Below are 16,054 nucleotides of genomic sequence, written 5' to 3' on the forward strand. Positions count from 1 at the left end.
AATAAAAAGCAAGCTATTTGCAGTATGGAAACAACCTCCATCCATCACACTGGGTGGTAAATTTAAGCTAAAAGCTCCACCACTGACTGATCCAAGATCAGAGTCTCAAACCTTGCCACTAATTACACCCATGTGAGGCCCATGGCAAGGCTGACCTCAGAGCTGCACTCACATTGCATTGTGACCTCGATGATGCAGTTCTCCTCTCCTACATCATTGCTGGCAGTGCACTTGTAGACCCCTGAGCTGTCCTGTGTTAGGTTTCTCAAGGTCACGATCTCTGGATTCTTCAGATCTGGACATCGGAAAAAATTTATATATAGATGAGATGTGTAATAATCACAGTATTTGTGACACCAGTTCCCTGGTAACTATGGTGCTGTGTTCTAATTGCATCTTAGCTTTCCACCTCCAGTGTTCTATCACTTTGTACATTTAAGAGCAAGACAAGGTGCAACTACAGTCAGTCAGTCAGTCAGTCAGTAAATCAATCAATACATTTTTATATCTTGTCTTTCATGTTTTTTAGTTTTAAATAAAATATTGGTGAAATAATGGTGTTTTCTTTGATTTTATAGCTTGTCTTTCATGTTTTTTAGTTTTAGGTAAGATACTGGTGAACTAATGGTGTGGTGTGGAGCTGGCGGCCATGCTTGCCCGGGTGGCTGCGAGCATCGGGCTGGAGTGGAACCCTCCACTACCCCCTGAACCCTCGTGGCTCGACGATTAGTTCCTGGGCTCAGCGCACCGCTCACGGCCACACCCCGCCCCGGTTCCTTTCTTCCCGGAGGTGCATGATGAGCTCATGAGATCATGGCGGGCACCTTTCACTGCCCGGACCCGATTTATGGGCTGCTCTGCTCTCACTACCCTCGACGGTGGGGCTGCTAGGGGGTACTCAGCGATTCCCTAGGTGGATAAGGTGGTTAAACGCCACCACCTGGCGGAACCGTCCGAGACTCCCGTCCAGGGCCTGTAGGAGTGTCTTTTTAAAGACGCCTTTCCATCTGTGTATAATTCCTGGTTGCGGTCGCTATCTCTCCACTTCTGATGGCCACGATAGCTGTCTCACGTGCTTGGGCACTGCCCATGCGGAGACATTGTTCGTGGATGGGTCATGTCCTCATTGCGAGAACATGACCATGGTAATGTTGCAGTCACGGCTTTCCTTCGTCAGAGGGAAAGCCACTCCAGCGGCTCCCCGCATCGGTCCTTCTACCTACGGGTATGAGGCCATGGCGGTTAGCACTGGGGGTGATTTGGGGACCTCAACGGGAGCTTCTCCGCCGGGAAACCCCCCACGGACCTCCCATTCCCCAGTACGCTCGTGTGCCCTGGTCGAGTTCTGGGATGGGACTGCCGGCTCTTCTCAGGGCGAGTTCGCGATCTCATTCGGGGTTCGCAAAGGATGAGCTCTCGATCGCAGGATCGGAGAGCGGTCTCGTCCAGTCTGGCTGACACGGAGCTGGCAGCCATGCTTTCCCAGGCGGCTGCGAGCGTCGGGCTCGAGTGGAACCCTCCACAACCCCCTGAACCCTCGTGACTCGACGATTGGTTCCTGGGCTCAGAGCAAAGCTCACGGCCGCACCCTGCCCCAGTTTCTTTCTTCCCAGAGGTGCATGATGAGCTCGAGATCGTGGCGGGCACCTTTCACTGCCCGGACCTGATTTATGGGCTCCTCTGCTCTCACTACCCTCGACGGTGGGGCTGCCAGGGGGTACTCGGTGATTCCCCAGGTGGATAAGGTGGTTAAACGCCGCCACCTGGCGGAACCGTCCAAGACTCCCATCTAGGGCCTGTAGGCTTAGAGTCATCACTGGCAACTAAGGCCTACGGTGCCGCTGGACAGGCCGCCTCCACCCTGCACACCATGGCTCTCCTGCAAGTGCACCAAACCAAGGTGCTGAGAGAACTGCACGAGGGTAGTTCTGACCCAGGATTGATGCAGGAGCTGCGCTTGGCGACCAATCTCACCCTCCGGGTGACAAAGGTCACGGTGCGGTCTCTCAGGCAGGCGATGTCCACCCTGGTGGTCCAGGAGCGGCACCTTAGGCTTAACCTGGTTGAGATGAAGGAGGCAGACAAGGTATGATTCCCATCTCCCAGGTTGGCCTATTCGGTGACATCATCGAGGACTTTGCCCAGCAGTTCTCAACGGTTAAGAAGCAGGCTATCCAGAACATCCTGTCATGGCGTGGATCAATATCTCGCACACTGTCTGCTCATCACCAAGGGCGTCCCCCTGCAGCAGCAACACCGGCTCCGCCGCAGCCTGCCCCAGGAGGCCGGCCCCAGCGTGGAAGCAGACGCCACCCGTCTCACAGCCCACCAAGAACCCGAGGAAGGCTTCGAAGTGCCCCTGAGATGGGTGACTCAGGGAGACAGAGACCCACTACAGACCTGGAGCTGGTAAACAGACCACTCCCCTGGTGGAGGACAGGGAGGAGAATCCTTGTTTTCCTTTTCTTATGATTTCGCCACATGCCCAAAGGGCTGCGGTACCCACATTTTCAAGAAAAGATCGGTTCCCTCATGGGTCACACATTCGGTGTACATGTCTGTCATTATCATAGGCCTTGCACAGACTCCCGTTCAAGATGCTGACGCAAAAATACATTTTATCAAGCCTCCAGCATCATGATTGGTTTGTGGTGGTAGTCCTGAAGACGTGTATTTCCATGTCTTGTTTTTACCTCGACACAGGCCCTTCCTGCGGTTTGCTTTTGAGGGCCGGGCGTACCAGTACAAGGTCCTCCCCTTTGGTCTGTCCCTTTCACCTCGTGCCTTCACGAAAGTCGGGTCAGTGCTTTCCTTCCTGCAGGAGAGGCTGGAGAGGCGGCTGTCCCCCTCCACCTTGAAGGTGTACGTGGCCGCTATAGTGGTGCACCACGATGCAGTTGACAATAAGTCTCTTGGGAAGCACAACCTGGTCATCAGGTTCCTTGGAGGCACGAGGAGGCTGAATCCTCCCAGACCGTGTCTCGTCCCCTTGTGGGACCTCTCTGTGGTCCTTTGGGGCCTGGAGTCAGTTGAGCTAAAGGCACTCTCCTTGAAGACTGCCCTCCTGACTGCGCTCACTTCCATCAAGAGGGTAGGGGACCTGCAGGCGTTCTCTGTCGGCGACATGTGCCTGGAGTTCGGTCTGGGATACTCTGACATGGTACTGAGACCCCGACCAAGCTATGTGCCCAAGGTTCCCACAACCCCGTTTCCGGATCAGGTGGTGAACCTGCAAGCGCTGCCCCAGGAGGAGGCTACGTGTTGGGGGAGGTTACATGATGGCCAGGTGCGCTGGCTACGAGGCACACAATGGTCTGCCCGTCTCGCACCGCCAGTTCACGTAACACAGTTCAGCAAGTTGTGGCGTTTTGTATAGGGACCCCTAGTGTCACTACATCGACACAATTTCAAGTGAGTGACAGATAGGGAATGTCCTAGTTACTTTCGTAACCTCTGTTCCCTGATGGAGGGAACGAGACGTTGTGTCCCTCCTGCCACAACACTGAACTACCTGTTGAAATGGCCGGGACCTTGTCTCAGCTCCTCAGCACAAAACCTGAATGAGTGGTTGCAAGCCATCTCCTTTTATACCTGTATGTCCGGGGGAGTGGCATGCAAATTCCACTCGCCAATTCCCATTGGCCTTTTCTCAAAGATCAGAGGTGTTTGGGACTCCCAAGGGCGACCCCTAGTGTCACTACATCGACACAACGTCTCATTCCCTCCATCAAGGAATGGAGGTTACGAAAGTAACCAGGACATTTCTTTGATTTTATAGTTTGCCTTTTGTGTTTTTTTTAGCTTTAGATTAGATATTGGTGAAACAATGGAGAGTTTTCTTTGATTTTATGGCTTGTATTTCTTGTTGTTTTAGTTTTAGATTAGATATTATTAAAATATTGATGTGTTTTCTTTGATTTTATAGCTTGTCTTTTGTGTTTTTTTTAGCTTTAGATTAGATATTGGTGAAACATTGGTGTGTTTTCTTTGATTTTATATCTTGTCTTTCGTGTTTTTCAGATTTAGATTAGATATTAGTGAAATATTGGTAGGTTTTATTTTATAATTTGTTTTTCATATTTTTTAGTTTTAGATTAGATAATGGTGAAATAATGGAGTGTTTTCTTTGATTTTATAGCTTGTATTTCTTGTTGTTTTAGTTTTAGATTAGATATGGGTGAAATATTGGTGTGTTTTCTTTGATTTTATAGCTTGTCTTTCGTGTTTTTTAGTTTCAGATTAGATATTAGTGAAATATTGGTATGTTTTCTTTGATTTTATAGCTTTTCTTTCTTGTTTTTTTAGTTTTAGATTTTATATTGGTGAACTATTGGTGTTTTGTCTGATTTTAAATATTTTCTTTCTTTATTTTTCTTTTTAGTTTTAGATTAGATATTGGTGAAATATTTACATTTTTTTTTTCTGATTTTAAAGCTTTTATTTCCTGTTTTTAGTTTTAGATTATATATTGGTATACTATTGGTGTTTTGTCTGATTTTAAATCTTTTCTTTTTATTTTTTTATTTTTTTTTATATATATATATAGCTGTTTTTTTTAAGTTTCAGGCTAGATATTGGTGAAATATTGGTGTCTTCTTTGATTTTATAGCTTGTCTTTATTTATTTATTTGGATTAGATGATGCTGAAATAATGGTGTTTTCTCTGTTTTAAACATTTTCTTGTTTTTTTGGTTTAAGATCAGATATTGGTGAAATATTGGTGTTTTCTATGATTTATATCTTTTCTTTCTTGTTTTTTAAATTATTATATTAGATATTGCTAAAACAATGGTGTTTCCTCTGATTGTACAGCTTATGTTTTTTTTTTGTTTGTTTTTTTTTTTTTTTTTTTTTTGATATTGGTGAAATATTGGTGTGTTTTCTCTGATTTATAGCTTTTCTTTCTTGTTTTTTTAGTTTTCTTGCATATATGTCCATTGCTCAGGGACATAATGGGGATGAAGCAGGATTATGGTGTTAGTGACTCTCCTGTAAAATAGTGTCAGCATCCCAGATCCTCAACAATCCTTTTTTTTTTTTACTACCCTGCTTTTCAGCTTCAATCAAACAGTGTTAATCAGAGGCAGAACGATTTGGATTCTTCTAAGAAAACATTTGGTGAAGTGTGTGCGTGTGCTTACAGATGCTTATGTCATATGGCTGTGTGAATGAATTAATGCTTCCGCAAGTGTGTATATGCGTGTGTGTCAGTCTGATGCATGGTGCTGCTGAAACTGCAGCAGATGAGATGAACTGTAAATGTTTTCCTGTAGCCTCTGAGGAAGCATTTGCGTCTGTGGCAGTGCCTTATGATGGAAGAGGAGACACTGAGCGTGCTCAGAAACTCTCTTGCATCTTCAGCCGAGGAGTGTTTGTCAGCCAGAGTGATTCTAGCCTTAGAGTAATACCTCCTTTTTCATCCCTCCATCCTTTCCCCTCTTCTCTACCATCATCTCAGTCTCTTATCTGCTGTAAATTTTGGGGGTGGTGGAATGTACATCGGCCAAAGAAAGCTAATTAGAGCGAGCAGGTGTCCGTTGATGAGGGTAGGTAATTGTTGTGCTTAGGAAAGGGCACAGTCCAGCTCTCTTGCAGCTCTGACTGCAAACGGCTAAATAGATTGTGAAACAATATGGGGCTCTGATGATCTGGTGTCAGCAAGAGAAATCATTCTTAAACGGTGCTTGAGCATTGCCTTACTCTCTGTTCCATCTGCAGCTGTGATATGAGACTCTAAATTGTGCTGTTCTTGCACTTTTGTTGAGTTGTTGTTCTGTTTTCCAAGCAGAACTGAATTAGAATGGATTCTATCGTAAGAACTGCCAAAGACCAATGAAGATCTCTTTTGCATCTTGGCATTGTTTAGTCTCAGACTGGCTAGCAGGCTAATATCTCTAGAGCTGCTGAAATCTGTTCTAATCACATTGTTTGGCTGCTATACAAATTCAGGCAATCAGTTTTTTCTTTTCATCGCAATTATTCATCAGAAGTTAATAGGCTGCAACAATCAGCACTTACTTGAAATAACTTTGGGATCATATTTGTTTACCAAAATTGTTGTCGTGATAACTACATTATCTCTTACTTTTTTAAAACAGTTAGTTGCGAGTAAACAAGATACCTTCGAGCAGAAACGTATTGTGTTTCTTGTCTAAATGGGCAGCTCTTGGCTAGAATAAGGTACAATATTCACCAGACTTTATGCTGATAGTCAAAAGTCTGACTCGCAAGACTAGTGGGTGTTGAACTCACCGATCAGGGCGAGGGGTGGTAGTTTTCCAACACTCTTGCCCTTATCTAGCACTCGCTCCCATTTGTAGTGGATGGGGTCAGATCCATCTGAAGACTTACAGCTGAGCTTCACATCACTGCCTTCCAGCAGCCTGCCCTCCATCCAGCATCTGGGCTTAGAGGGTTTCACTGTGAAGGAGGAAACAGGAATGTTTGTTAATGTTAAAGACCTCATGAAAACACAAATAGAGTTTTGTGGCTTTTGGTTTAGGTCTATTAGCTGTGAGGTGAACATATGTGACTGTAATCCTAAGAGTTGACAAAATTCACTGAATATGAAATTTACAGACTTTCTCTTTTGGAAAAAAGACCAGAAAAAAAAAAAAGAATTTATGACTCATCTTGCACTCCAATAAAATTGATGACTCATCTTGTCCAATAAAATGCTCTACAGGCAGAGCTGTAGACTTCAGCATTATGTATGACAGTACACACAGGCTGTGTGGAATAAACCCCACATATATTAATGAGGTTTGGATCCAGTAGTCTAGGGCATACGCAGGCATACACCGTATGCCCACCTATCTTTCTTAGGATTTTGCATATGCATACTTTTTCAATCTACTAACACAATGCCGCAGCAGCATTGAGTGAATTGTGTTTTATTTGTATTTTTTTATGTGTACAGAGATTCTCTCTAAACGTGCACTTAGCTGCAGGAGGTGGGAGCGCAACTGATGGCACAGGCAAGACAGGCAGTCTGACTTAGCTGATCCCCCAATCAGAACGTTCATTTCAGATGTGATTGAATATTTGCTAACCAATCATATTTTCCATTTCAGTAAGGGGCAGGACATTTACAGCGTCTAATGCTGATGCACAAGCATCCCAGGAGTAACAATAATTCTCTGTAAGTTTATTTCCCTGCTAAACATAAATACACACACACACACACACACACACACACATATATATATATATATATATATATATATATATATCAATTTAACTTATGCAATTAAACTTTGTGAAAATACTGCATGTTACTGCACCCATGCTAGTTTTTGATGCTCTTTGCAGATGCTGGACAACTGTGTCCCGTAATTCCATCAGTTGTCTTTTTTTTTTCTTTTTTTTTTGCCTTTTACTACTGTCGGCGGTGCCTTTTTCTCACGATATCAAATCATTTTTATTTATTTATTATGTAGGAAAACAATTTCACTATACCCTGAAAAGCACATTATATTCATAAATTCACAGTTTGCCCACCTCTTCAGACACTACTACACCACTGTTTTGATCAGATTTGTAAAAGCTGTATTTCATGCATTTTTTTGCTGCTCACACTTCAAATTACTAGGGGTGTAATGGTTTATCGTAGCATGATATATAACGGTTCAAAAATGTGACGATGCACATTGTGGAGATGGGAATTTTTTTAGCACCTGTTCTATACAAAACGTTAGACATCTTACTGTAGGCCTACTGTACATACAAATGGAAATCCCTTCATTGCACACAAGGAGCTCTAAAATACGATTGCACATTAGCAGCCACAGGTGTTGTACGATTAGTACGCATAAAACTGCAGAAACTGGAACCAGGAGAGTGGGAGAGAGATGCTCCTTTTCAGAGCAAGGGATCAAATGTCCATTTGAAGCGCAAGAGTGATCTGCTCTGACTGTGCATGAGAAAAGTTTAGTTTACAGAGGTGTAATGATAGTTACTATATATAATGCTGAATATAATGTATAATAATGCTATGGGGGCATATAATCCTTATGTCAAATGTCATGTCTGATTAGATTTCATCAGGAAATTGGGTAAGCCTGCATTTCCATTAAATATGTATTTTTGGAAAGAATATTTAGTTGTAATCAGAGACAATATTATTTTAGAAAATACAAATTTAGTTTAAAATATTGTAAAGGTATGTCATTAGTGACGGTGTGTATGCAGCATATGTATCTAACATAATTCCGTATTTTCAGTAAGCAGAATTATTAGCTAATATTTCCATTTGATTTCACCATTGCCCTGTTCTGGGCTGATTTTTAGTCCCAGTATGATGGACCATTTAGCACTTTTAAGAACAATAATTTTGGTTACATTTTAAAGGATAGGAACTGTTTTGCATATGTTTTTAAAGTAGGGGAGAGTGGGATAAGATGTGACAATTTTTACATACAGCTCATGGAAAAAATTAAGAGACCACTGCAAAATTATCAATTTCTCTAGATTTACTATTTATAGGTATGTGTTTGAGTAAAATGAAATTTTTTGTTTTATTCTATAAAGTACTGACAATATTTCTCCCAAATTCCAAATAAAAATATTGTCATTTAGAGCAGTTATTTGCAGAAAATGACAACAGATCTCAAATAATGCGAAGAAAACAAGTTCATGTTAATTTTTAAACAACACAATACTAATGTTTTAACATAGGAAGAGTTCAGAAATCAATATTTGGTGGAATAACCCTGATTTTCAATCACAGCTTTCATGTGTCTAGGCATACTCTCTACCAGTCTTTCACATTGCTGTTGGGTGACTTTATGCCACTCCTGCCGCAAAAATTCAAGCAGCTTGGCTTTGTTTGATGGCTTGTGGCAATCCAGCTTCCTCTTGATCACATTTCAGAGGTTTTCAATGGGGTTCAGGTCTGGAGATAGGGCTGGACATGACAGGGTCTTGATCCGGTGGTCCTCTATCTACACCTTAATTGACCTGGCTGTGTGGCATGGAGCATTGTCCTGCTGGAAAAAACAATCCTCAGAGTTGGAGAACATTGTCAGAGCAGAAGGAAGCAAGTTTTCTTCCAGGATAAACTTGTACGTGGCTTGATTCATGTGTCCTTCACAAAGACGAATCTGCCCAATTCCAGCCTTGATAAAGCACCCCCAGATCACCACCAAACCATGAGTTCAGTATTGTAAACCAAACCGAATTGTGAGATTAATGAAGTGTTACAAACATAATTGAGTCAATATGTCAAAAAATCTGATTTTTGCTGTCTGTCTTAAGTCATAGTGAAGTTCAGAAGTAATACGCATTTTTCAACTACACACGAGTTGCGTCAAACTTGCAAAAACAGCAAACTGGCAATCCATATCACAATTTGACATTTGAGGGTCGAGGGTCAAGATTTGTTGTTCTGTGCACTGACTAGTTTGATATCCCCTCTGAACTAACGCTGCAGATCTAAACTGACAGAGCAGCCATAGCAGTGATCCCACTGCCTCGGAACAGTTACGCGCTGACCTTAGGACAGTCCCACTGGCATCCTGCTTACCCCAGCACTGCTCTAAATGTTCTGGGTTCAGTTATAGAGGCCTGTCCACAGGGGCAGTCTAGGGGCAGAATGTCAGTTAAGAGAGACAGCATGTAGACCTCTGTGGCCCCTTTTGGCCCCTACTGGTCCTGACTATAAACAAACAAAAATACCAAAAGGAAATAGGAACTATGTTTTAAAGCAGTCACACAGCAAATTTACAGAACATTACCATTTTACATGATGTAATGTGTATATTGTGTGGTGGAGAGGAAAGAAAAAAGTAGAGGAGAGAGAGAGAGAGAGAGAGAGAGAGAGAGAGAGAGAGAGAGAGAGAGATGGTGGAGAAAGACAATTATGGAAAGGCAGTATTCAGCTAATCAGCTGTTATGTGTTAATAAATGAGAAAAATTCTAGCAAGGAGGCTGGATTTACGTCAATCTATCCACCCCTTTCTCTTTCACTCAACTTTCTCTTTATCTGTGGCTAGAATACTAATCTGCTAATAAAACAGTTTGAGAAGAAAAAAAGAAGAGATGCACAGCTTCAATCTGTCTTAAAAGAAGACAACTATGAACTATAAAGCAACCAAACCCAAAACATAAGGTAGACATGAGTCAAAATAAAAAGAAACATCTTTGTTTCCAATTCTTCTCCTGGCTGAGTGCTGTGGTGTCAGAAATATTACGTATGAATAATGGTTTGGAAACATTGCGGTCTAATAATGGAAACCAGACAGAACAAAATACAAAATCATAAGAAGCTCATCTGAAGCTCATTTGGGATGACAGTAAACTGTTTTGGTAGAAGAAGAGAAATCGCATAAGCTCCTAATTCTGTCTCTTCTGTTTTTAAGAGATAGTGCTCAGTCAATGCTCTCTACTCCCACCATTTCAAATGAACGTCTTCTCGCATTACCATCCAAAGTGACGTAAACTTCAGCAGCCTCCAGAGTCTCTGGCATGCTAATGCAACAAATCATATTTCTAGATTAGGTCAATGATGGAGAAATTTTATAATTTGCAAGATCATCAAATTGAATCACTGTGAAGCAGGCTGGTGGAGGAAATGGTTGCGAGCTGATTCCTGGAAGATTAGCGCACTGGGATAAGGACATGCAGCCTTACCCAGCACAATAAGGTTGACTTGGCTCCAGTGGTATTTGCCTCCGGTCTTGACCTTGCAGTGGTACTCTCCAGAGTCAGTCAGCTGTAAATCACTGATCAGGAGAGAGGCGTCTCCATTCAGGTAGTCGCCCGCAAAGGACAGGCGACTGGCATGGTTGTCGTTAGTGTATACCTCATTGTTGAAGAATGTGATAATCTGAAATGTAATAAAGAGAGAGAGTTTTTTTTTATATAAATAAGATACAATGGGGCTAAAGGCACACTTTAAGGTAAATGTGCTTTTTGGTCAACAAGTGTATCAACATTGAAAAAATACATTTATTTTTATTGAATATTGATGGATAGGGGTGTAAATATTTTCTCAGATGATGATTCGTTTCGATTACGATTATTTACCTTACAATTACGATGCATCATGAAATCTGAAATTTGGCCATGATTCAATTTGATTAGATTATATTGGAACGATTCTTGCTATTTTCCAAAATATGATGGAAAGATAAATGTAACAGTGTTCACAACATACAGCATAGTGAGAATACTCAGACATCAGGTTTTACATTCACAGCACATTTATTTTCAAGTGCTCTGGGTTTTAACCAAAGTAGAACCAGAATAACAGTGTTTGAATTGAGGATCCACTGTTGAACTCTAAAACAAAAATATAATGCAAAGTAAAATTACTCCACTTCATACATCAATGCTTTATAATATGAGCACATAAAGCTCATATTTTGGCAAGTTCTTTGTACTTATCATACAGTGTCAAACAAAAGCAAAGTGCAAAGGTGACAATACACCAGAAATTATATAAATTATATATATATATATATATATATATATATATATATATATATATATATATATATATATATATATATATACCCACAGGGCTGCCAGTGAAAACAACATTCAGAAACTCACAATAGCACAAGTACATAAACAGTAACAGGTCTTTCCAACTTCTTAAAATGTGGCTTATCATTTGGAACCATATCAAGGGAGTTGTCATTCAAAGCTAAGTGTCAACACAATGCCTTTGTTTCTTTCCCAGGTTTGATTTCAGAAAAACTAACAGATCCATGTGCTCTGGAGTGAGAGTACTTCTTTGTGCATTAACAATGTCTCCAGCAATACTGAAGACAAGTTCTGCTGGCACACTAGTACCTGGTATACACAAGTAGCGTTTTGCTAAAGTGGAGAGCAAGGGGAACTCGAATTCATGCCGTTTCCACCATTTTAAACAGTGCTTGTCTTGATACTGTTTGAACACTTTAGTAGCAATGTCTCTGGAAGTCTTAACAGTCTTGGAGGTTAATCGGAAGATCTCATCACCAAATAGGTCATCTAGTGCCTTGGATTTCTTTCTTGGAACAGGAGCATCATCTTGTTCTGGCTTTTTGGAAATAAAACATACAGTGATTGTGACTTTGAATTATGCTATGAGCAGGGTAAATTGTTAAAAAACATAATAATAATAATAATAATAATAATAATAATAATTTTAGAATTAAAACATGTTTTTCCAAGTTTTTTGCAACTAGAAAACCACACACCCATAAAAAATAAAAAAAATAAAAATAAAAATAAACTGAATACTAACCTGTCAGGTCACTTTGTGACACCTGTGATTGAGAGGTGGAGTAGGCACAAGCTTCAGCAGATGTGGAGTGGGCACAGGCTTCAGCAGATGTGGAGTGGGCACAGGCTTCAGCAGTCATCTAATATATAATGTTATTGAATATTAAATATATTTCAATACAAGTTTATTAAGATTATGTTTCCAGTGATGTTTCACTATCTTTTCTGACAGTCCTACATAAATTAACAATTTATCACATTAAAATGGTAGCATCTACTTACTTTTCTCTCTCTAAGACCAGCTGCCTCTGATGTTACAATCTTGTAGGTCAGGGTCCTCTCTTCTTGACTCAAAAAGGGCAACCTCTTAAAGCAAGGGTCAAGGGCTGAAGCAACACGGAGTACATCGTCATAGGTCTTTTATTATTATTATCTCAGCAATGAGAGGAGACTCGCCATGCTCGCTAACTCCCAGTTGCCTTAATAATTTGGAATGAAGTGGTCCGATTAGGGAGAGTGTGGGTTGTTTGTCTTTGCAAATTACCATAGTTACAGTTTTCACTGTGCTAGGAGATTTACAATGTCCTCAATTGTTGATAATTCGCTGTCAGAGAGAGTGCACAAGTCTGCTCTTCTGACCTGCTTGTTCATCAAAGTAGCATACACTGTTGTCTAGAAACCTTTGCAACATATCATATGAACTATTCCATCTTGTGACAACATCTGCTATTAGTTTGTGCTGTGGGACGGCAAGCATTTTCTGCTTCACCTTTAAAACGTCTGCTGCCCTTGTGCTTCGATGAAAAAATGAAACAATTTTCCTTTCTTTGCCAAGCAGATGTTGGGCCCTGTTACACTTCAAAGATTTCTGAGTGGTAAGTTTTAAAGTGTGGGAGAAACACCTTACATGGGGGGGAAAATCCTGCTTCCACAGCTGCCACTGTCATGTTTCTTGCGTTGTCAGTTACAAGCGTGGGGTCTTTGTCTTGAATATGCCACTCGCGGCATGCATCCTTTAAAAACTCACCTCTATTCTTCCCAGTGTGTGCATCATGAAGTTCGTGCATCTGTAGGACATCGTTCTCCATGGTTCAGTCAGGCGAAATATGGTGTGATGTTATTGTGATGTAGCCTTCAATTGAGCAAGATGTCCAGCCGTCTGTAGTTAAAGCAACTCTTTCAGCACTCCCTAAAGACTGACTAACGTGCACATTTACCTCATCATACAATACTGGAATGCAAGTCTGGCTAAAATATGGTCTGCTGGGCAGCTGATACCTCAGTTCCAACACTTGCATCAGTTAGCGAAATCCGTCATTCTCCACCACACTATAAGGCCGAAGGTCTTTGCATATGAATGTTGCAATTGCAGCAGTCACTTCCATATCCCACTTAGAACTGCTTGGTAATTTTTGCCGAAAAATAGAAAAGACGATATTAAAGTAGGTGTAACGTCCTTAGAAGTTTGCTGACTGCACGCCTCATGCCTTCGCTTAATATTGTTAGCCATGTTGGTTGTGTTCCCCTTATACTTCATTTCTGTTCGGCATATTTTGCATATTGCAACTGTTTTGTCTAGAGTGCTGCCCTTCTTTCTAAATACAAAATGTTTCCAAACATCCGATTTCACATGAGGAGGATCATATAATTGTTCCTGACTAAAAGTAGAGCTTGATGCCATGACCTGCATTTTCACCTCTTCACCCTCGCTCGCACTGTTTTTAACTGTCTGTCCGGCGCTCTCGTGACTGCTCCGGATGTTGAATGGGGATTGGAATTTGTGGATTGTGTAAACTTAAAACATGTTAAAAAATTTATTTTGACAAAGGAAATGAACGTGTTATACATATAGCATTATATATTATGTGTAATAATTGATAAAAATATAAATAATCGATTTTTAAATTAATCATCGATGCATTTAATTTTTTGCATCAGATCGATGTATCACAATGCATCGATGCATTGTTACACCCCTATTGATGGAGCAACATAATTTGTGTTTAAATAAATAATAAAGGAAGGTTGTTTTGATTAAAATTCATTTTTGTTAAAAAATATGGGAGGAAGCCTTTTACCCCACAGTTGGGGTAAAAGGCCCTCACATTTGTGGTAAAAGGCCCCCACGGGGCTAAAGTGATATCGTGTGAACATAGGTACAATAGTTATTACAATATTTATTTTGACTCAAAATAAATGTGATAATTTCAGGGATTCTCATTAGCTACACAAAGTTGCAACATTTAAAAAATGATAAAATATTAGATCAAATTACCTCAAAATCCAATTTTAGACATTGCATTCAATGATCTCATGGATCAGGAATATTTTGCAGTGTATAGTGACAAACTGTGGTAGTTTTTGTTGCTTTTAGTGGTTAGGGAGAAAATAAAATAAAAATGGCCTTATACCCTGTGGGTCTTTAGCCCTGTTGAACCCTACTGTATAGATGAAATAAATTGGTTATCCGGTCATATAGACCTTATTCACAGTAGATGCAATTTAATTTTACAATTTGATGTGGAAAAAAAGAACAAGGCTGTGAGGTATAAACTGTAACTGTAAGCACACTCTTTAACACTACAATAAGGTTTTATTAGTTAACGTTAGTTAATGCTTTAGGTATGTTTTAATTGTTCTCTTTACAATTTACCTCACACCAGTAGTTGTTGTATAGGCCCTATACAACAAGAGAGTCACAAAATAATATTTCTTATTCAAGAGGCTCTACCTGTTCTGCCAACTTCCATTGGAAAGATGCAAAATGGCTGTCACACCCAAACACAGCTGCCAACACACATGTTCACACACAGTTTAACTGTGACAGCCTCCTAGATGCCTGGAGTAAGGAACTAATCACCAATGCCATTACACATCAACAGACCTGCAGTTGGGTCCACCTGTTGGTGCTGTCTGCAATTACTGCTTGTTCATTGCAGACAGCTCCAACAGGTGGACCTGCTGCAGGTCTGTTGATGTGTAGTGGCATTAGTGTTTAGTTCCTTAATCCAGGCGTAACCTATGATGTCAAATCTACACTAACCGAGCACTTTATTAGGAACACTATGGCATTATGGTCCTAATAAAGTGCCCGACATGGTCTTCTTCTGTTGTAGCTTAGGGTTCGAGGTGTTGTGCATTCTGAGATGCAATTCTGCTCACTACAATGTACAGATTGGTTATCTGAGTTACCGTAGACTTTGTCAGTTCGAACCAGTCTGGCCATTCTCCATTGACCTCTCTCATCGAAAAGGCCGCTCACTGGATATTTTTTTTGTTTCTGGCACCATTCTGAGTAAACTCTAGAGACTGTTGTGCGTGAAAATCCCAGGAGATCAGCAGTTACAGAAATACTCAAACCAGCCCGTCTGGCACCAACAATCATGCCATAGTCCAAATCACTGAGATCAAAATTCTTCCCCATTCTGATGGTTGATGTGAAAATTAACTGAAGCTCCTGACCCATATCTGCATGATTTTATGCATTGCACTGTTGTCACACGATTGGCTGATTAGATAATCACATGAGTAAGTGTAAAGGTGTTTCTAATAATATGCTCTGTGAATATTTCAGCCTGATCTCACAGTGAAATCGTAAGGAGTAGATCGACTTTACTTTTGTCAAAATCGGTATACGTTGACCGACATTTAGAAACATAATCTCCCATGCAGCTGATGCAACGTGCTGCCAATCGTGCCAGGTGGAAAGGTAAACACATTGAAACCACTACAAGCATGTCTGATAAGAATGCTGCATGTCAGCGCGTCAGCATACAGTTGCCGATCCTTGGGTACCGAAACTACCAGAAACATCATGCAGACTTCACTTGTGATCATGTTGGTA

At 41.0% G+C, this 16,054-nt stretch overlaps 1 protein-coding gene across 1 annotated transcript in view; it reads right to left on the reverse strand.

Annotated features, from left to right (window-relative positions):
* The window catches only part of LOC127456188 (CXADR-like membrane protein), a 150,088-nt gene that overhangs the window by 10,479 nt on the left and 123,555 nt on the right, over positions 1-16,054 (reverse strand). The window contains exons 3-5 of the mRNA XM_051724558.1: positions 10,630-10,825; positions 6,253-6,420; positions 173-295 (exon numbers count right to left, since the gene is read on the reverse strand). Coding sequence (XP_051580518.1) covers positions 173-295; positions 6,253-6,420; positions 10,630-10,825 — 487 coding nt within the window. The remainder of the gene's footprint in view (positions 1-172; positions 296-6,252; positions 6,421-10,629; positions 10,826-16,054) is intronic.

This window comes from Myxocyprinus asiaticus, chromosome 18, assembly GCF_019703515.2.
Source record: "Myxocyprinus asiaticus isolate MX2 ecotype Aquarium Trade chromosome 18, UBuf_Myxa_2, whole genome shotgun sequence".
Classification (NCBI taxonomy): Eukaryota; Metazoa; Chordata; class Actinopteri; order Cypriniformes; family Catostomidae; genus Myxocyprinus; species Myxocyprinus asiaticus.